A 23473-nucleotide genomic window follows, 5' to 3' on the forward strand; every position below is an offset into this window, starting at 1 on the left:
TTTTTCTTACTTGAATGCTTTTGTTTAGATGTAAAATGAAAAAGGTAATACATTATTTTTCTTTTATTTGTTCTACTGTTCTTTTTGCATCTGTTCTTATTTATAATAACAAAGATAAAATAAAAAATAGCTAATTGTGATTATTAACATCGTAATTATTATTAAGAAAAGAACTGGAGGAAAAGATTGACTGAACGTTGCTCAGTGATTTTGCTTTGGAACCTTCAGAAAACTTTAACTCGATTTTTCTCAGAATTGACTTCAATGACTCCATCGACTTCAAACAGGTGTAACTCAGTCATTTTTCACCTGATTCCGAAAAATCATACATCTTTTAATGGAGAATGTGAAAATAAAAATCTCAGGTCACATATGTACTTCACTTTCAAGCATGAAATCTAATAATTTAAATGTATGTACTATATGTTTTACAAAATATATTTTAGGCCTGTCAAAGTAAATAAGTTTAATGCAATTATCTTTAAACCAAATTTGATATTCCGGTTTCATTTTTTATTTTGATTAAATTTATTTTATCAGAAACTCAGAGAATAATTACAGTTAATTTTATTCTTTTTATACCCACATTTTTATGAAGTATCTGTTTAATTATAATTAAAGTATTTACATATTAATAATCAACATATTGTCAGATTTTTTTTTTCCATTTTTCCTGCAGTACAATGACAATATGCGTCAATTTATTTTATGTTATCACAAAAAAAAAAATTAACACAGTATAAATTCAAGTTTTTCAGTTCAATTCAAGTTTATTTTTATAGCGCTTTTCACAATACAAATCGTTGCAAAGCAGCTTTACAGAATTTTTTTAAAATGTAGAAAAGTTTCTACATTATATTTAGGAGTAGGTTATTAGTGGCGACTGCCAGAAATGTACAGTAAAAATCATGCATTTAGTTACAGATTGCATGTAATCAAACAGACGGTGAACACTATTAACTGCAATGATTAAATGTTGCTAATAAACAATTTGGTAGATTTGTACGTTGTTCCAGGGTTAGCATCATCTGAGGTCTTCTGGGGGGTTGGCATCATCTCTTCTCAGATCTTCATAAGGGCTAAATGTGTCTTTATACATGAAATTATATTTTGTGAAGATCCTTCGTAGTATTTGGTGTTTCTTGGCAGGTTTGTGAATCTAATGAATGGTTTCTCTCTGCGTCTCAGTGTTTTCTCAGCCCATCATCGGTAAAGCCAAGTCTCAGCTGCTGAAGACTCACTTCCTGCCGCTGATGGAGAAGCTGAAGAAGAAGGCGGCGACGGTGCTGCAGGATGAGGAGCACATGAAGGCGGAGGGCCGAGGAGAGATGTCCGAGTCTGAGCTCCTCATTCTGGACGAGTTCACCATCCTGGTGCGAGACCTGTACGCCTTCTACCCGCTGCTCATACGCTTCGTCGACTACAACAGGTACGAGAGACCAGTCAATGCTGGGGATGGAGCGATATCAAAATCTCACCATACGATATTTTTGCGGTATTTAAAAAGAAAAAAAAAATTAATAATTTGGAAAAAATGAAAATTTTTAACATTTTAAAGTTAAATTATTCTATCTAATGCACTTTTAAGAGTTCAAAATTAAGAGCTCCACCTCATATTCTTAACTAAGAAAACTTAAGTCGGAAAAAAGTCTGAAGGAGTTTAAAGTTTAACGGAGACTCAACCCTCTTTTAATTTGTGATTTACTGTCTAAATTACATTCACACTGGTGTTTTAGGAAGCCAAACAAACTAGAATACAATAATAATGACAGCAGTAGCCATATATTGTAAAACCTGTAAAATAAATGAAAATGAATATTTCATAGTTATATTATTTTTGCTTTACACTACAGTAGGGAAATTACAATACTTCTTTCTAATTTCTACGCTTGAAAGATATTTTGAAAGCTTTTATTTTGATGGAAAACTCTTACAAAAACGTGTCTGACTACAAATCTAGTGAAATGCTGTAATCATCCGCCGCGAAAATAAAGCATAACTGGTGGCTGTTGTTCCCAAGAACGTGCTATAAACGAGTTCACTGCATTCATTCAGTGTGAACGGAGCCGTTCTGAGACGCGGAAAACACCGGATCACCAGCTGATCGTCTGAACGAAGTGAAGCTTCGCTTTAAAACACGCAGCGAAAACAGACTTGATGAAGGGTTTGAGCATATTGTGCTTTCGGTTTGAGCTCGTTTGACAGATACTGTGCCAAAGCATAATGGCCCAAAACAAATATATTTTACAAAACTACACTTTTTGCCCAGAAGTCCTATCGTTTCATATCATCATGTGACCACGATAATATCGAGACAGTTTTGCTATCGCGATATTGATAATATCGTTACATCCCTAGTCAGTGCTGTTTGTCTTTCAGAGCAAAGTGGCTGAAGGAACCAAACACTGAGGCGGAGGAGTTATTCCGTATGGTGGCTGAAGTCTTCATATTCTGGGCCAAATCACACGTGAGCCAAACACACATACAGCAGCCCACCTAGCATCACTTTTCATCATGATGTCTCTCATTGTGTCTGAATCGGCTGGTGTTTGGTGATTTTTAGTGGTTGTATGCAGTCAGTTCTGCTCAAATTCAAACAGAATCACATGAACTCTCAACATCATTCACTCACTAACCACAAAAACACACACAATAATCTTCAATCTGTTGATTCAGTATTTCAAAAATACAAACACCTGTCTGTCAAATTTTCTGATTGCAAAGTGTGTTTGTGCATCTTTATTCACAATAAAAGACACTTGATTTGATATTTTGCATCTAATGAATGACATTCAGAGATTTCGATTGTGTAATGTAAGTGATCAGACATATCATCCTATATTAAAGCAGATCATTATCTGTTTACGTGAGTGAAGTTACTCACTCTGGCTGTCAGATCGAGGTGTTCAGAGATTCTAAAGTCTTATTTGATAAGTGTTGTATTTGTTCCCTAACAGAACTTTAAAAGAGAAGAACAAAACTTTGTGGTTCAGAATGAAATCAACAACATGTCCTTCCTCATAACTGATACAAAATCAAAGATGTCCAAGGTACGACACACACACACACACTTTGAATTCGCACACTTTCTGTTTTCATACTAAGCAAACATCTGACGTTATTTGACTTTGTTAGACACCAATTAATGTCAAAGCTGATCTTATATCAACTGCTGTACTCTGGTGCAGTGATGCTGGCATTGTGATATTATATGTGACCCTGGACCACAAAACCAGTCATAAGGGTCAATTTTGTGAAATTGAGATTTATACATCATCTGAAATCTGAAAGGATAGGACAGTATTTGTCTGAGATACAACTATTTGAAAATCTGGAATCTGAGGGTGCAAAAAAATCTAAATATTGAGAAAATCACCTTTAAAGTTGTCCAAATGAAGTTCTTAGCAATGCATATTACTAATCAAAAATGAAGTTTTGATATATTTACAGTAGGAAATTTACAAAGTATCTTCATGGAACATGATCTTTACTTAATATCCTGATGATTTTTGGCATAAAAGAGAAATTAATAATTTTGACCCATACATTGTATTGTTGGCTATTGCTACAAATATAGCTGTGCTGCTTATGACTGCTTTTGGGTCACATATGGTATTTTGATTTGTATCATATTGCTGAATGCTTATGGTAAAGTCATGGAAATGTAAGGTAGATTAAAGAATATTTTGCTAATACGATGGTTCTGTGTGTAAAAAGGGAGCCGTGTCGGATCAGGAGAGGAAGAAGATGAAGAAGCGCGGTGACCGTTATACCCTCCAGACGTCGCTGATCGTCGCTGCTCTCAAGCGCTTGCTTCCTGTGGGACTCAACATCTGCGCGCCGGGAGACCAGGAGCTCATCGGACTCGCCAAGAGCCGCTTCACACAGGTACCGCATCAACACGCGCTTCTGCTTTAGTCACGTCACTGAGAGCCGTTAGTGATGAAGCTGAACCTCTTCTGCAGAAAGACACTGAGGACGAGGTGCGAGAGACCATACGGAACAACCTCCACCTGCAGGGAAAGGTGAGCTCTTCATCTTCATCTGCTCTTCATCACACCTCTTCAGTCATGTTTGCATTTCTGATCACTGCAGAGGCACACAGCAGCACCAGTGATCAAAAACAACTTGGGGGTCAATGATGTGATGCTCATTTTGTGTCCAGATCTGTCAATTAAAAAAAATATATTTTATTGGTAATTAAGCTCCCTTTCCAAAAAGTGCATTACAAAAACAAAAAGTATAATTTTTAATGAATTTATTTAAATGCATATTATTTAAATATTTACACATCATTAAATTTAATAATTACTTTATAAAAAACATATACTAAAAAAAACAATATAAAATATTCAATACTAAAAAATGGCATTAATTGCACTGCCATATTTTATTGGAAATTAATTAAGTGATCTAAAAAAATTATAATGATATTATTATATAAATTTTATATATAATTTATAATTGACTGTTTATTATTGTCCTCTTTCTAGAGCTGCTTTACAGCAGAATTGGAATATGTTTGCATCACTGAAACATAATTTTCCTGTTTAACACTAAAACTGCTTTGACACAATCTGTATTGTATAAATAAAGATGACTTGACTTAAAGATATTTTTTGGCAATTACGCACATATGACAAAAATTTTAAATTAATGCAATTAAAAAAAATATATGTTTATCTAAATATATTTATTATACCTTTAAAATATCTGTTTAAATACATAGTATTTAAATTAAATATTTATAAATCATTAGACAATACAAACAAATTGGTTACTGATCTTCTTTAATAAACATGTTTTCAGTTTCTGAATTAAAGTCATGTTGATATTTTTGTTTAAAAGTATAAAACCAAAATTAACACCAATTCCCAACACGATTTTTCCTATTGCAGCCCTGTACATGTCATTGACCCTTGAGCTGTTGCATGTGTGTGTAACTTCATCTCCGTCTCATCCCTCATGTGTCCGTCTGCATGTCTGCATGCGTCAGTACCGCGCGTTACACTTCAAAAAACTGGTCAAGAGACTCATCATCATCTTAAAGTGGATAAAGAGTCGTCAGACTAAAGCCGTGGGTCCAGAAATCCCGCCTCACAAACGCGCAGCGATGCGCAAACGCTCCGCCACCCTGGACGTCACCCAGCGTCCCGCGCAGACAAACCTGTCCCTCCTTAAGAAGGCCTCGTCTGTGGACTTCTCTAAACATGTGAAAGCTCCTCTCAAGCAGATCGAGCCGCACAGAGACGCCCGCATCAGCAGCAGAAACACGTTTACATGCAATAAACTGGTAAGAGTGAGAGAAGCCGTAGATCAGAAGATCTACACATGATCATCAGTGAAGATCCGTTCACACTGACAGTGATTTACAGCACTAAACAGCTCAAAGTCATTGATGCTGAATAAGCATTGGTAGTTTGAGGAGACATCAGTTTAACTTGAGTTGAACTTCATTCAGTTAAGCAGCAGCTAGTTGATACGGCGGGTGAGTATGAACAGTAGGGATGTAACGATGCACCGCGAGCCGGTTGAAAAATTATACAAATATGTGACGATTCATATCGGTTAACTCTTTCCCCACCAGCGTTTTTGAAAAAAGTTGCCAGCCACAAATATTTTGTTGTATGAATATCTGAACATGCAGTACATAAAAATAAAGATCTGACCTTCTACTTTCAAACTAAAAAAAATCTGTTTTATTCTAGCTTCAAGCATTGTTTTTTTTTATTAACACTTAAATGTAGGTAGGATTCATAAAAAAAGCAACATTTTGAGCAAAAAGCTGAGAAAATCACATTTTTATCAAATACTACATCTGGATCATATTCAGTAATATTATCAAAGCAAAGATGCAGTAGATGGCTTCCATCAGTGTCTCAAAGCTTTAACACTTTCTGGATCCACATTTCACTCTGTAACTTTAGGCAGCTTTCATTTATATGCGGTTAGTGTTGATGATCACATTATTTTTCATATGCATATGCTCTCATATGAGATCGCTCGTTTCTGCATCTTCCTCGTCTGTGTTTTTGATCGAGTGATTCTAGACTCATTCAGGAGATGCGTAATAGCGCCCCCTAGCGTATAACAGATGCAGTTGGGGGTGTGAGTATATATGAATGTATCTCTGAGGGGAACTGACTGTCTAGATAAGTTTAGATTATACAGAGGCAAAATGAAAAGAACATACAATGTATTTGTTGTGTTCGTAACCACTGCGCTGCTTTGTTTACAGCTGTAACCAAGGAAACGCTGTATCGCTGTTGTGGTAAAATGCAGTGGTTGCCTCTAATTTTAAATGGAAAGAGCACAGACAAAGCCTTAGTTTGTTTATATTTGTTTTATTTGTGTTATTCATTTTGATTTGGGGTTTGTTTTAAAATTTCAATCTAGTTTTGTTATTTGACATATTTCAATTTCAAATTTTTGTCCAAGCAATAATACAAGGAGACCTTTCCAATTATAATTACTTAAATCTCATTTTGTTAAAAAAAAAATGGTGAGAAAATCGTATCGTGAAATAAGTATGGTGAACCGTATCTCATCGTGTGTTAAGTGAATCATTACATCCCTAATGAACAGCACAGCGATTATGAACCTGCAGCGTCTGCATGAGCTGCTGTCAGCTGATTCAGAAACATTATATTTGTGATTAAAACATGCATGCTCCTCACTGCTAATGATGTGCATGTTCAGTGTCTTGCACTGCAGCTTCATCAGTGTGTGTGTGTGTGTGTGTGTGTGCGCGCAGCTGGAGGATCCTGCGATCCGCTGGCAGATGGCGCTGTATAAAGACATGCCCAACCGCAGCGAGGACACATCTGACCCCGAGAAGACCGTTGACAGAGTTCTGAACATCGCACATGTGCTCTTCCACCTCGATCAGGTCAGTGTTACTTTAGTAAAGCACTGTGACTTTAACATCTCCGCACATAGCTGATTCAGCTTTAAACGGCTCATATTCTACAGTATTCTAGACTTTCATATGCAAATGAGCTCTCATATGATTGGCTGACCTCTGCCTACAGGTGTCATCATCAGGCCAGTTTCTGAACACTGAAAACATGTTGATATGTAAATGTAGGCGAGGCATATGTTAATGACCTCATGCATCGAAAAAATATTACGTCAAAACGGTTTTTATTACAAAGTAACACATTGAATTAAACATGACATTTTGAAGTAGAAAGACATTAATCTGTTTTATTTTGCTATTTGAAGGTTACTGTGTGTCAAAATATTGATTAAAACGGACTCTTTTGCCTCTCGGATCAAGTTTAATTTATTTATATAGCACTTTTCACAAAGTTTCAAAGCAGCTTTACAGAAAATCGTGATGTTAATGTTTATATTATCTTAATATCATCATGCCTTATAGTTGCATTTAGCAGATTAGAGCTGGACGATAATAGAGTTTAGCAGCGAGCAGTTGAGATTTGCTGTATAGTGTATGTCACAGATGATGTGTTTGTTCGAGCAGGTCGAGCATCCTCAGCGCAGTAAGAAGGCCGTGTGGCACAAGCTGCTGTCCAAACAGAGGAAGAGAGCCGTAGTGGCCTGTTTCAGGATGGCGCCGCTTTACAACCTGCCCAGGTGAGGATCTCCTGTCTCCTGGATCTCTGATGATCTCTGATGATTCCTGATTCTGATTCTCTGATTCTCAGGCACAGAGCCGTGAACCTGTTCCTCCAGGGTTATGAGAAGTCCTGGATCGAGGCAGAAGAGCATTATTTTGAGGATAAGCTGATTGAGGATTTGGCCGTATGTATTTTTCATCTCTTGTAGCGATTGCACACAACATCCATTCAGAACCTGTGTTTCCCTGTAGGTGCACTTTCAGATGATATCGCTGCATAATTGAACAAAAAAACTGTTGTTATTGAATAAAAGATGGTTAAATGAGGAGACACCTTGAAGCAGAATCTAAATTCTGAATCCTTGAGTTCTTCGATGTTCGGTCTGCATGAAATGCGTGTTTTGATGGAACAGCCTGTGTGTTTACATGCACTGATTTTTGTAGAATGAATCCAGTCTGAATTGAGTTTCTGAAAGTAGTTCATATGTTTAAAGTTTTGATTGAGAGAGTAGTCAGATTCAAAAGATTACATGCCTATAATGTTCTGTTAAAGAGATTAAGATCTTCACCACCCCTTTCAATCAGAAGTTCATTCAGAAGTCTTTTTAGTCCAATTGAGTCATTGATCTAATAATAAAGTCAATTTCTGCTACAGAAGATGCTATATACTCTTAAAAATAAATGTTTATTATTGGGATTGATGGTTCCATGAAGAACATCCATGCAATCTTTTCATTGCACAAAAGCTTCTTTATAGTGGAAAAGGTTCTTTAGATCATTAAAATGTTCTTCACACTAATAAATAAATGTTTTTCTTAAGAACTGATCACTGAAAGGTTCTTTGGGGAACTAAAAATGGTTCTTCTATGGTATCAGTGTGAAAACCCCCTTTTGGAAGCTTTATTTTCTAGAGCTGGATTAACATCATAAGTATACAGTGATAATTCCTTATACAGTGAAATTCAGTCCAAGCGACCATCAACAAATTTGAAAAGACAGAATACAGGAATTATTACAGGATAATTACAGGAGTTTGTGCCGTAAAAAATGTAATTTGTGCTGCTTTGGTTTTTTTAGATATTAAAAGAATATTTATTGGTCATTCTGAGGTCACTCAACCCCCCACATACTCCAAATTTACCCCAGATATTCTTATTTGTTTGTGCTGGTTTGTGCCGGTAATAGGATATTTTCGTTTTTGCTACTGTCTTTTTTAACAGTACAGTTGAAGTAATAAGGTGAAATTCAAACGGCAAATCAAATCACATGAAATTCGTTCAACTAGGAGAAAAAATTATTTTATATATTTCTATATTTACCCCATATGTTAAAGCCTCGTGTAGGCTGGAGCTCTCCAACACAATGTATGTACTTTTAAGTGGACCCTGATAGCACACAAAATTATACCCCAATATATAATTTCTTGACGATAAAGTTACCAGGATTCTGCAATGTCTACTTTAAAATCATATTTTGTTCAAGAGACAGCTATAGTTCTGAATGTGCGGGAGAAGCATTACTTTTAATTTGGCCAAAGAAAACTTGTTAAAATTGACATTTTCTATACTAGTTTGTGCATTTTTCAAATGTTTATTAAAAGTGCAAAAAGTCATAAACAAAAATCTGAAAATAATTCAACATTTTACTTTTTCGGGCAGCATTTTGTGTGTACGGTTCGAATTTCAATTTTGGTTTTCAGCATAGCATTTAAAAATAAAACAACCGTTCTTTTTTCATTTTTTTTTCGTCATGGTTAAAAAAGGAAAAAAGAATGGACGCAAAAGTACACGGACCTGAAAACAATATTGCATGTTTTATTTGTACACAGAGACGAAAATAGGCCTATGAATATCAAGTCTTTTTTGTTTTTGTTTTGTAAAGACATAATGAAATAGGCCTAAGTCTGTTTTTTTTTTTTTTTTCATTTTATTAGCATAATTAAACGAATATGGCTACTAACAATTAAGTGACTGCAACTACGTTTTAATTTTACCTTATTACTTCAACTGTATGGTTAAAAAAAGACAGTATCAAAAATTAAAATACTACCGGCACAAAATCAACACAAACGAAGCACAAACAAACAAGAATATTTGGGGTAAATTTGGAGCATGTGGGGGGCTGAGTGACCTCAGAATGACTTATAAATATTCTTTTAATATCTAAAAAAACCAAAGCAGCACAAACAAAACATTTTAGGGCACAAATGGAGCACAAACAATTGAGACTATTTTGCCGATGTTTTGCTTTGGGTGGGGGGCCAACTTCACGGAGGTATGATTCCTGTATTCAGTTTTTTCAAATTTGTTATTGATGGTCGTTTGGACTGAAGGTTTCTCTGAGGTGCTCGTGGTGTTGGTAGTTGGCGTGTATTTGGCTTATCTGAGAGTCGTGTTTGAGGCTGTTTGGTGTTTTAGAAACCGGGTGGAGAGGAGCCGTCGGAGGAGGACGAGATGACCAAACACATCGACCCGTTACACCAGCTCATACAACTGTTCAGCAGAACCGCGCTGACCGAGAAATGGTGGGTTTCCTTCAACCTTCAGTTAAAATAATCAATCCAAATCACAGAGACTTGGTTCATTGAGACCCTAAACTACTGTTGTTGTTGGTTTGTTGTAGTAAACTCGAGGAGGACAATCTCTACATGGCTTACGCTGATATCATGGCCAAGGTGAGACTCGTTTAACAAGCCTTATTATAAGCTCGTCTGTGAGAGATGCTCAGATTAATCCTGTGCTGTTTGTATGAACACTCACAGAGCTGCCATGATGAAGAGGAGGAGGATGAAGAGGAGGTCAAGAGTTTTGAGGTAGGTGATTGGACGTGACGGATCCTCTTAAATGCACTCGTACACCTTGAGTTGGATTTTCTTTGCAGCTTTGAAGAACATGAAGGATTGTTCATGCGCTGTCGTCCTGATCTCACTCTCACATGTGAATTCACTTCTTACGGTGGTCTGCTGGTCTTAACCTGCTACCGGTCTGGTTTCCACTGGTTTTAGGGACTTTGAGCAGTTATTAGGTCAGGAGACCAGTCCAAGACCTGCAAACCACCTTAGGCTGGGTTTCTGCAGAGCTACAATGTAGACTCTCATCTGAACTGGTTTTACATACTCGCTTACACATACACGCTTGAATCGCTATTAACTAATTTAAACAGATCTCCCAGCCTGACAAATGACTGAAACCCATCTAAAGCCATCGGATTTAACCAGTTGAAGTTCAACTAAAATCATTGGACCGCTCTGTGTTGTTTCAATGCCATTGTGTGATTTACCTTTTAAAAACATTATGAAAACAGTCCTGAGATGAAGCTTTGTGTCTTGACTAGTCACCGTATCCGCATGGCTAACATCAACACGCCACGTCACCCTTTTGTTCCAGTTAGTGGCAGCAAACACACTTACAGGTCGAAGTATGAAATGACTAAATTTTGTTTCCGCAGTGGGATATTATGAAAGATTTAAGCATCAAATTTGCCAGCAAAGAAGAGCAGTCTCTGGTAACCAGCGCTGAATGTTCATGTCCATGGCTTTCGTTCATTCCTTTTGGACTCACACATGGTTTCTCATTCATTCCGGACGTTTTATTTCCTCAGCGTGGTTGTCTCTGATTTCTACACGAGCTTTCAGTGACCATCTCCCATAGTCTGATCTGTACTAGCACACCGCCATCAAAACAAACCTTATATTTGCCCTTTATTACAAAATGTGTTCAAATGTAGCAGTTTGACAACACAAGTATCTGAGCTACATCATTTGGATTATGGCTAATGTAATTCTTAACTGAGAAAATGATAATTAAACACATTTTTCTGATGTTTAAAAAGAATGTTTAAGAATCTGTAATCACTGAACAACCTCTGAGCTCATAAGGTTTATATGTTAAAGGGATAGTTCACCCAAAAATGAATCAGAAATACTTTATTAATCCCCGGAGGGAAATTAGGTTCGCTACCACAGCTCCAAAACACCAAGATAAAAATACAAATAGAAATCTATATACAAGAAATAAAAATAAAACTACTAAGATTTAAATAACTATACAAGTAAAAATATAATATTGCACAATAAAATACGTTATTATACTGAGGAATTATAATTACTCACCCTCATGTCGTTCCAAACCCGTAAGACCTTCGTTCATCTTCAGAACACAAATTAAGAACTTTTTGGTGAAATCCGAGAGCTCTCTGAGCCTCCAAAGACAGCAATGTAACTGAAATGTTCCCAGACCCAGAAACGTATTAAGGAAAATTATATAAGGAAATATAATATATAAATATATATAAGGAAAATAAGGAAATTAAGTGTCCCCAACTGAGCAAGCCAGAGGCGACAGCGGCAAGGAACCAAAACTCCATCAGTGACAGAATGGAGGAAAAAAAACCTTGGGAGAAACCAGACTCAGTCGGGGGTCAGTTCTCCTCTGACCAGACGAACCAGCAGTTTAATTCCAACTGCAGCAAAGTCAGATTGTGCAGAGGACTCATCTGGTTCCTGTGGTCTTGTCCCGATGGCTGTCTAGGTGACGAGGTCTTCACTGGGGATTACGTGCAGAGGTACTCTCCATAATGGCGGAATACGTGATTTGGAGGAGAAGAATTGTTGAATAAAGTCGTTGTTTTTGTTATCTTTGCGCACAAAAACTATTCTCGTATCTTCATAAACTTACGGTTGAACCACTGATGACTGTTTTATCAATGTCCTTACTACGTTTCTGGTTTCTGTATGGTGTGTACATATTTTTACATATTGACTGCCATGTCATCCTCTCCGAGTATATAGCGTAGTTTCACTGAGTCATTCAGAGAAATAAATGATAGATATCGCTAGCTTTGATTGGACTTCCTCTGGATGGATACAGTATGTATTAGAGGAGATTGTGCTACAGCTTTGGGAATATGGACCTTCACCCAGCGCCGGCACTGAAAACACAATGACCTTGTGTTTTGGCACATTCGTGAGGCGTTCACTGGAGCAGCGTTGTGACGCTCTTCCATGTCTCCTGCAGGAGAAGGAGATGGAGAAGCAGAAGCTGCTGTATCAGCAGGCCCGACTGCACGACCGCGGCGCGGCTGAGATGGTGCTGCAGACCATCAGCGCCAGCAAAGGTCAGAAAACACTGAAACCCTGAGCTGACGCAGGTGTATCCTGAGCATGCACTAATGAGAGAGTGTGTTTGTGCAGGAGAGATGGGGCCGATGGTGGCCTCCACGCTGAAGCTGGGCATCGCCATCCTCAACGGAGGAAACTCTACCGTCCAGCAGGTGACACACACACACACACACACACACACACACAACATCAGCCACTTGATTCTGTTCAGTTTGATAACATCAGTGACCTGCACTTGGCCAAAAATAAATGTTTCTTAATAACCAACACTACACAAACTATACAAACATATAAATTGTTGAAATTAAAGTGCCCCTAGTATGTTAATATATTATATTAATTGAGGCAATTTAAATGTCAAATTTCTAATAAAAGAATTATGTTTCTACTCCAATTTGTTGTTGAAATATGAACATTTAAAACTTGTATTCATGACAGATTTATTGAAACATACATTAAATAATGAAGACAATTGGAAAAATATAATGAATATTAATTTTGAGCTACAGGCAAAAAAAAAAAAAAGGGGAAAAATGTCAATTTTAGTCGAATTTGAGGTTTTCACAAAAATGAGTTCATTAAGCCCTCGTCTAGCGATCCCAGTGCTCCAAATAGTAATTAAACATCTCAAATGATCTTTATTAGTACGTTTTCTGAGAGGAGTATCTTCTCTCCGTTCGCTTCTCGCGCTGATTGGCGTCCGAAGCACTTGATCCCGATAAATACACACATATACACAGAATTACAGTATTTCAGTTTTCACACAAGCGTAATCTGTTGTGTTTTAAGTGAACGTTTGGGGAAAAACACCTGATGTGTAACATTATATTAGATCCGTGCAGTACAGTAGGTGTTAATATATATACAGGCCGTCTGTCGCATTCATGTTAATCTAACAATAAAAGATTCGCTGCTCTTGATTGATTTTAATAATCAATTTATTTGTAATGAACACACTAAAGTGATTTTTACATTTGATTATTTGTTTTTCTTACTTGAATGCTTTTGTTTAGATGTAAAATGAAAAAGGTAATGCATTATTTGTTTCTTTCTTATATTTGTTCTACTGCTTTTTTGCATCTGTTATTTATAACAAAAAAGATCAAATAAAAAATATATATATATTATAAATATATTATGATTATTAATATAGTAATTATTATTAAGAAAAGAACTGGAGGAAAAGATGCAATGTTGCTAGATGATTTTGCTTTGGAACCTTAAGAAAACTTTAACTCGATTTTTAGGTGTTAACAGGTGGAACTCAGTCATTTTCAAATCATACAGGTACATCATTTTGAAGGTCTTTTAATAGGGAATGTGAAATTAAAATGAACTCATTTGTGAAAATTTGCTCATTGTGACTCATTCTGCCAGCACAGGTCACATTTGTTTTATATATATATATATATATATATATATATTATAGTGCATATATTTATTACATCTCTATAGAGTTATTTTTTCTAGTTGACTAAGGAGTTTATGGACATTGAATGTCTTTTCTGAGGTAAATGTGATGTTACGTGACATTATTGATCTGAAACTCTTTTATCGACAACTTTCTGCGGTTGAATCACTGATTGATGGATTACATGATTCATTTCAACAAGTAGTTCTGTTTCTTCTGATGTTCATTCATGTTTATTTGAATTGTCGGGAATTTTAAAAGCTGAGACATTTTCATATTAAAGTAACACAGCACAAAGATTATTGCGATTAAGTTCAGTTCATCAACAGAAAACAGCTCAGACTGATCTGGAGTTTTAAGAATCCATATCAATTTTGATTAAAAATGAGAAATGGATATTGTTAATCCAACTCTAGCATCACACAGCTGACATGTTTATCTGTTGTAGTTGTGTGAAATAGACACTGACACAGTCAAAACACTACACTTCAAAAAATGCTTTTCTTAGATTTTTTTGTCTTGTTTCCAGCCCAGATATCAAAAAATTCTTAAATCAAGAAGGATTTTCTAGACAAGTAAAAATTATCGTCTTTTTTTTTTTTTTTTAACTTATCTAGAAAATCCTTCTTGATTTAAGAATTTTTTGATATCTGGGCTGGAAACAAGACAAAAAATCTAAGTAAGAAAAACATTTTTTGCAGTGCGATTACACATCAGTCAATGTTCTTGGCTCTACAAAACTGTTTCAAAACATTTCAGTTGCTGAAATTAGATATCTTGCATCACTAGATAGCATACATACAATAAAAAAACAAGAAGGTACACACATACAGTGCAGGGGGAGGCAGAAAAATACACATTGATATTTAAGTCACTTGGGATATGTGACCCTGCAGCACAAAAGCAGTCATAAGCAGCACAGCTATATTTGTAGCAATAGCCAACAATACATTGTATGGGTCAAAATTATCAAATTTTCTGTTATGTCAAAAATCATTAGGATATTAAATAAAGATCATGTTCCATGAAGATATTTTGTAAATTTCCTACCTTAAATATATCAAAACTTCATTTTTGATTAGTAATATGCATTGCTAAGAACTTCATTTGGACAACTTTAAAGGTGATTTTCTCAATATTTAGATTTTTTTGCACCCTCAGATTCCAGATTTTCAACAAACCATACATCAATGGAAAGATTATTTATTCATTAATTGATCCTCATGACTGGTTTTGTGGTCCAGGGTCACATATGAGTATGTGGACTAGAATCCCATGGTTCTGTGCTGGGCTTTGACACGTTTGTGTGTTTTTTGTCGTCCACCTGCAGAAGATGCTGGACTACCTGAAGGACAAACGGGATGTGGGCTTTTTCCAGAGTCTGGCGGGGCTGATGCAGTCGTGCAGGTAAATCATCTTCCTGCTGAGCGTCACATGACTGAAGCCGAAGCGTGTGTTTGTGTGTGATTATAGTGAATGATGTTTGTGCTCCAGTGTTCTGGATCTCAACGCCTTCGAGAGGCAGAATAAAGCTGAAGGTCTCGGGATGGTGACGGAGGAAGGATCAGGTATGATTTATATTTATAATCAATAACTATGATTAGAGCTTGATCTGTGTAATTCTGTCATGTGATAGAGCGGGTAATTTTATCAAGGCATGAAATCATCATTTTCATTCCACTTGATTTATCATGCCATTTCTGTCTTAATTGAGTTGAGTTATTGATTTAAAACTACAGTAATGCTACTTTTGTGTTGAGCGCTCATGGCACGCATCCCAGAATCCATTCTGAAGATGTCTTTGTCAGATTGAATTATTTTCTCCTTTTTCTTTACGTTTGTGTACGTTTGAGTGTATGATGATGATGAATGCTTGATATGGTCTTCAGACGTTTGTCAGCAGAAATGCTCAGACTTGAATCTAAAAAAAGCTCCTGGTGAAGGGTGCAATGAGAAAAAAGAGCACTCAACAGTGTGCGTAAGACACTAACCCTACCCTAACATGTGCTGTCTCTCTCTCTCTCTGTCTCTATGATGTCTGTCTTTCAGAAGTGATTCTTTTGCCAGTTATTTTCAAAGCTCATTTCATTCGAGTCTCAGAGATGAAGCATGGGTTTTATATTCTTTTTCAGGTTTCTTTATGTTTGCTGTGTTGTAACATGACTTTTAAAGGACTAGTTCACCCAAAAGTGAACGCTCTGTCATCATTTACTCCTCGTCACGTCGCTCCAAATCTGCGTGCGTTTTTCCGTCAGTGGAACACAAAAGCAGGATCACAGGAGAATCGGATCCATCGCATCTCGAATCATTTCAAAGCTAATTTAGTTGGTAGCTAGCATTTCATATATCCTAAATAAAATTAAATAATAAAGTTATTAAAGCTTGATATAAAAATTAGAGCTTGTTTGGAAATTACAATAAATATATATGTAATATATAAATATATATATATATACTGTATTTCACACAATAAATGCCTATTTCACTTTGTTTAGATGTTAATTGTTATATTTAAGAGTAATATTTTATTTTTCAGATGAATGTTCAGATTTGTAATATTTTATTTTTTTATTGTTAGTATTTTAGAGAAATATTCATTATTTTAGAGGAATATTTGTATTATTTTAAAGAATTTTTTATATTTAATATTTTAAATGGCTAGAGTTTATATTTTAGATGTTCATGCAGCACTTTATCACTTAAGCTCAGGCTCCAAAAACTCCTCATAAATACAGTTTAGCACTATATTCCAAGTCTTATGATGCTTTACGTGAGAAACAACCACGTTTAGGTCGTTATTGTACGTTATTGTACAAGCTCAGCAGCGTCTGTCATCATTGACCTTTATTGTAAAAGAGCATCATGAACATTGCACGAATCATCTCCACTGAAGAAAGTCGATCCTGCAGGTTTGAGTAAATGATGGCAGAAGGTTCCTGTTTGTCTGCACTATTCCTTTAACCTGTACAAGTGTTTTTCTTCCTCTGATTATTTCTTTCTCTCTGAATTTGGACTTTTTTTGTCATGAATCCCTCTCTAAACAGTTCTGCACTTTATTCACTCAGGTTTGGATTCAATCAGCATCATTTCTGCTAAAGTCAGACTCGCTTTCATCAAACCTTCTGGTTATTTATTCAGATGCGGCACGACGTACACAGTTTTTCGGTTTCTGTCCCAGCGTGAAATCTCATTGGTCCACGTAGCTGTCCGTCAAACATCAGCTGTGTTCTGATTGGTGTGGACAGAAGAAAGGTTGACTTAAATCTGTTGTGATTGTTCAGAATGGTGCTGATTGAATCCAAGCCTGCATTTCCCAATCAACAGCGACTGACCTTGTGACCTGTATGACCTCTCACTTTTTTCTTTCCTTTTTTCTTGTTTTTTTCGGTTCCGTACCGTCTTCCCCTTTATCAGTCATCACTCATGAGCGTGGTAATTATGCCTTCTGCCATTTTGCTGTGGTTTAGCTGTGTGGTTAGCCCTGAGCCCAACACCTTCCCTCTGCCCTGCGTTTCCTGTCACATGACCCCGCCCCCGCTAGAGCAGTAGCCAATCACGTGCCGTCTTCGCTCTCCTTTCAGGTCTTGCACAGTTTCTGTCCTTCTAGATGTAAGAACAGGGATGCTGTTTCGAATTCAAGAGACCGATAATCGTTTTGACCGATATTTTTACCTACGTTTAGTTTAGTTTCGTTTAGAGCTTTATTATCGGGTGTTCACCGATAACAGGAAACAGCAGTGTTGAGATGCAAAGTAAGTCCATATTTAAGGGTGTTTCTTAAACTATGGCCACATTTGACCCTGTGGATTAAATGAAACTTTACCAGATCACTGGAGAATCATCAGGAACAAATGTCAAATTCATCACATCTCAAATCATCATTCATTCTGTGGTGGAAATGACATTTGAAATATATTTTGAATAAAATAACTGACACCTTTGTTTTGTTAACTCTAATTTAGCTAGTAACTAGCATTTTATATATGTCCTAAATAAAATAAAATAATAGTGAAAATATGTTTTCATTAATCTTAATATTTTCAGTTTTTATTATTCTAGAGGAATATCATTTTATTTTAGAAGAATATTTTTTATTATTATAGAATGACATCTTGTTATTGTTTTTGAGTGTTTTGTTTTGGAGTAATATTTATTATTATTATAGAATACATATTTATTATTTATATATATATATATAGAAGGTTTTTATTATTATTATGAAGTAATTTTATTTTATTTTTTTTAGAGTAATATTTTTTATTATTTTAGAATGACATCGTGTTATTGTTTTTTGTTTTGGAGTAATTTGTTTTATTAAAATTTTACAAATTTTATTATTGAACGTTCGGGTCTGGGATGAGGGTAAAACAATCTATACATAAAGGGCTAAATAAATAAAGAGGACAAAGGGTTGTTTTTGTGACCTTCATAAAAGAAAAAGTGTTTTTAGTTAATAGGACTGAATATGAATCATTCTGTGGAAGAGTGGCAATAGTTGCAGAAACAGCCGTTTAGCAGTGGGCGTATCTGTAGTCTGTAAGCTCCTCCCCTTCCTGCTCCTCCTCTCCTCTTCCTGTCAGGCCGTCAGAGGCGCAGTGGCTGGGTGTTTGGTTAGGAGCGTGTTTCTGTGGTTTGTTCTGGCCGAGCTGCTCTGAGAGGATGATGATGATGATGATGATGATGATGGTCTCTCAGAAGCAGTCGCCCCAGTCTCTCCTTCCTCTTCCTCTTCCTCTTCCTCCTCCTCTCTGATTGGTCTGAGCTGTTCAGTTGGTGTCGTGTGCTGTCGTTCCTGCTGTTTCCTCCACTCTTCTTCTTTTTGTTGATGGTCAGGCTGTTTCTTTGTTCTACATGTTGGTTTTGTTCTTTTCCGAGTGTTTGGTTGTGTTCTTCTGCAGATCAGTGTTGTGTTTTCTCTCCTATCATCCATCTGCATTTCTGTTGACTGGTTTGATCATGCGTCATCAGTTCAGTTTGACGTTTTAATGATGGACCAGAGGAAGTCTAACCAAACCACAGATATCTGTCATATTTATTATTGTGTATTTACATGTGTATTCCTATCACAATGTGTAGTAAATGCATAGCAGTTGTGTAATTTGCTAGTTTTGCATGCTTCATTAAAGTTAAATGTAATAATCTGAGTGTGTTGTTGAAGTCATCAGGCTTCTTTTCTGGTTGATCATCGTACTGAAGCTCAGCTGAAAGTGTGTTTAACCTCCCATCTGAACAGAAACTCTGTTCCAAAGCTGAAACACATCTTAAAAACTCACTGATTTAGTGTGCCCTACATAGACAGCACTCTTAGCAGTTCACCTGATTATTGTGGAATGTTTCTGAACAATTTCACTTGGAAATTCTAGAATCTTTTCACTTTTAATTTGCTTCAGTCCCAACTTTTTTGGACTGTGTTGCAGTCATCAAAATTAAAATTAGTTTATATTTACAAAATGCAGTTAAGTTGGTCAGTGAAAACATTGCAAAACTTTAGAGGTTTTTTTTCAGTTAAAGGGGAGATCAGATGCAAAATTCAAACAGAAATGTGTGTTAGCAGTGTGTGTACACAACCACCCCATAATGATAAAAATCCACCTAGTGCTTTTTTTAAAAATCCACCAAAATCATATCCCCTTTCTCCGATCAAGCCGATCTCAGATTCTTGCCAGTGTGACGTCACACAGACCCAGGCCCCGCCCATGATTGTTGATTGACACTGGTGTTTAATCATAGACCCGCCCTGAGTGAGCTGTTATCAGTCCGCCGTTGTTTCGACGCCGGAGCACATGTAAACAAGAATGTCTCCTCAGTGATTGAGGTGTTTTGTTGTTTGATGTAATAATGAACATAGCAGTCGTCATTTACTCCCGACATCTGAGCCACTGAAGACACAGTGGATTACTTTTGTTTCTGAAGGGAATGAACCCCCTGATCTACCTAAATGCTTTTATGTTTGTTTATGAAGAATATCAAAAACTTTAGGAGTCAGCTGTCCACGGCAGTCCTTAAGATACCAGCACAATAACACACTCAGCAAAATATTGTTTAATTATCATTATCGAAAAAATCCCAGAAAATATAGAGATATTATTTTTTGTCAATATCGCACACCCCTAATCCAGCTTCATCTATATAAGAAGTGAGTATAAAGGTGCGTTCACACCAGACACGAATGAAGCGTTAAGCGTGAGTGATTTACATGTTAATGCAAAGTCGCGATAGACATCCTTTGGCGTGATTTGCGCGAACGACGAAGCGCGAATTGAGCGTTTTGGGCATTTGACGCGCATAACGTGTGATTTGCGCGAGTTGAAAAATCTGAACCTTGGTGAATATTCGCGCCGCATTAACCAATCAGGAGCTTGCTCTAGTAGTGACGTGATTACGACGTAGCGAGCTGAGGCAGAAATCCGAAACAACAATGGAGGACAACATCATTGTCGCTGTATGTGGATACCCGGAGCTGTACAATACATCTTCATACTTTTATAGAAACAGGAATAAAAAGGATCTTGCTTGGAAGAAAGTGAGTGAGGAGGTTGGACAATCTGGTTAGTTGTAGAAAATGCTTTTTACTCAATTTGAACTATATATATATATATATATATATATATATATATATATACATATTGAGTTGATGTGTTTATTCAGAGGAAGTGTGCAGAAAGAAGTGGAAGAGTCTGACGAATCCTCCCATGACGCGAATTCACGTCTGTTGTGAAGTGAATTTCACGCGCGAATGAAGCGAGTAAACTCAAAATGTTCAAGTGCCCAACTACACACAAATAGCGTGATTTATTTGTGCAAGTCGCGTCCGGTGTGAACGCCCCATAAGGGTTTTTTTTTAATCTTCGCAAATCGCCTTTCCTAATAATGTGCTAGTTAGCAGGTTCCGTGGCTAAATGTGGCTAAAGTAAACAGAAGGGCTCGTCACCTCACAGAAGTCCCTTTAAATTAACATTTAAAGGAACATGCAACGAAATGGGTTGCTGTGAACAGAGCTGATTTTGACAGGGTAAAAGGGTGTTTTTACACTACCATTGAGAAATTGTAACCATCTGATGTCCCCTTTAAATAAAGGCTAGAGAGAATTAAATCAAAGATTCTAGTTTTTAATGCATTTTGTAAAATGTCCCAACTTTTCTGGAAATGGGGTTGTATATTAATAATGAACATTTCTCTCATTTTTTTCACCCGTTGTAGGGCTTTCTGAGAATTTGGCCTTAATGAAACATAATGATGCTGCTTTCCGTATGGAGCAGCCTGTGCATCCTAACATGCTGTCTATGTAGGGAGGAACTGAATCCCTCAGATACTCTAAACTGAAGAAAATCAAGCACTTTCAGGTCGGCTCATGAGAAGAACATGTGTATGTGTCTGATTTCTGGAGGTTTTGATAGTTGTGACACCGGTGTTTAGCTGAGAGCTCAAATCCTGTGACGTTTAGAAACATTCTCCATCATGTTCCTGCGTGTGACCAGAACAGCTCCACATCACCAGACGTCTCTCCTGTCAGATCTCTCAGGCTTTATCTCTCATAATACACATTATGAGACAGATCTGTGTTGGTTGATGGATGATGGGCTGCTCGTTTCATGGATAAAGCTGAAATGAACAACTATCAGTCAATGTGTGTCCCAGAATATTTCCAAATATTTTATTTTCCTAACATCCTCCACATTATAAACATAATATATTCTTATTACAACAATAATGTTTGTAGCATTAATTTTCTTTATTTAATCTTCAGTCCTCAATGTAAAGCGAGAAGGTTTTTTTAAGACTTTTTTTTAGCCCATAAGGCTAACTTACGGGTATTATTATTATAATAATTGAGGTAAAATCTTGCGATAAGGTTTTTTTTTTTTTAAAGCATAAAATCTAATGCATTTGTAAAAAGGTGTAAAAATACACTGATTTAAAAATGAAAATTTAATGCATCAAATATGACATTTAATAATCATTTCTGGTAATGCTTTACAATTAGGTCCCATTTGTTAACATTAGTTAACATGAATTAACAGTGAGCAGTACTTCTACAGCATTTATTCTACTTTAATGTTAATTTCAGCATTTATTAATGCATTTTACATTTACATTTAGTTATTTAGCAGATGCTTTTATCCAAAGCCACTTACAAATGAAGACAATGGAAGCAATCAAATTTTTACACTCTGAACTAACATAAATAGTTGCGATCATGTCAAGCATAAAACACATCATGTCAAGCATAATGTTTATGGCAGATGGCAGTGAATAGCAGCCAGTGTTTGGAAAGGTTACTTTAGAAATGTAACAGGTTACAGGTTACAAGTTACCCTATTTAAAATGTAACAAGTAGTGTTACTTTATTAAAGTGATGTAACTGATTACTTTTCTGTTAATCATTTAAGATTATAAAAATGTAATTTTAAAGTACAGCCACCACAAAGGTTCTTTACAGTTAAATACAGATTTAAAATCATAAAATATAGTTTAATATCTATGCTACTGTTTTTGAAATCAGATCTTTGCATAGCCATGACAGACTCCTGAAACACTGCTGTCTCATATTTTAGAGCAGTCAGTGCAATTTGGAAAATAAATCAATCAAATCTGTTTGTGTGTGAAAATATTCAGATGTAACACCTGTTACATGTAGCTGGTTACTCCCCAACACTGATAGCAGCACATTGTCTGGTATGGCAGCGTTTTAAAGTTTTAGTGTCTCAGTATGTATATTCTGTAGCTGTATATTCCAGCACTAGCCCATCATGCTGATGGAGCCTGACAGCAGACGTCTGGGGACGGAGGTCTCTGTGTGTGAGTCCTGCTCATGATCATAGCGTCTCTAACACACCACTCTGCTGCTGCGCAGGTGAGAAGGTCATGCAAGATGACGAGTTCACCTGTGACCTCTTCCGCTTCCTGCAGCTGCTCTGTGAGGGACACAACTCAGGTGAGCTTCACTTTGACTCTCATTAAGTTATGTGTAATAAAATGCATTGACACGGGGGAAAAGTACAGAACTACTGAAATGTATTTAATACTTTGTACAAAAGCCTTTGACAGGAGTAGTAGTGGCCTAATGGTTAGGGAGTCGGGCTTGTAACCTGAAGGTTCGATTCTCGCGCCGGCAGGAATTGAAGGTGGGGATTGTGAATGAACAGCACTCTCTCCACCTTTGATACCATGACTAAGGTTCCCTTGAGCAAGGCTCCAAACCCCTAATTGCTCCCCGGCGCTGGAGCAATGGCTGCCCACTGCTCCGGGTGTGTGTTCACTGTGTATGTGTGTGTGCGCATTTGTTCACTACTCACTGCTATGGGTCACCATACTTGACAATAGAGGTCGACCGATAGTGGATTTTACCGATACCGATAGCTAG

At 36.6% G+C, this 23473-nt stretch overlaps 1 protein-coding gene across 1 annotated transcript in view; it reads left to right on the forward strand.

Annotated features, from left to right (window-relative positions):
- ryr2a (ryanodine receptor 2a (cardiac)) overlaps positions 1 to 23473 on the forward strand; it is a 151877-nt gene that overhangs the window by 109094 nt on the left and 19310 nt on the right. The window contains 17 exon segments of the mRNA XM_058794607.1: positions 1189 to 1429; positions 2380 to 2467; positions 2958 to 3050; positions 3718 to 3888; positions 3966 to 4025; positions 6755 to 6889; positions 7484 to 7596; positions 7668 to 7764; positions 9997 to 10103; positions 10202 to 10253; positions 10341 to 10391; positions 12595 to 12694; positions 12771 to 12850; positions 15440 to 15516; positions 15604 to 15677; positions 17524 to 17541; positions 22964 to 23044. Of these exon segments, the coding sequence (XP_058650590.1) occupies positions 1189 to 1429; positions 2380 to 2467; positions 2958 to 3050; positions 3718 to 3888; positions 3966 to 4025; positions 6755 to 6889; positions 7484 to 7596; positions 7668 to 7764; positions 9997 to 10103; positions 10202 to 10253; positions 10341 to 10391; positions 12595 to 12694; positions 12771 to 12850; positions 15440 to 15516; positions 15604 to 15677; positions 17524 to 17541; positions 22964 to 23044 (1638 nt within the window).

Source organism: Onychostoma macrolepis, chromosome 12, assembly GCF_012432095.1.
Source record: "Onychostoma macrolepis isolate SWU-2019 chromosome 12, ASM1243209v1, whole genome shotgun sequence".
NCBI classification, from domain to species: domain Eukaryota; kingdom Metazoa; phylum Chordata; class Actinopteri; order Cypriniformes; family Cyprinidae; genus Onychostoma; species Onychostoma macrolepis.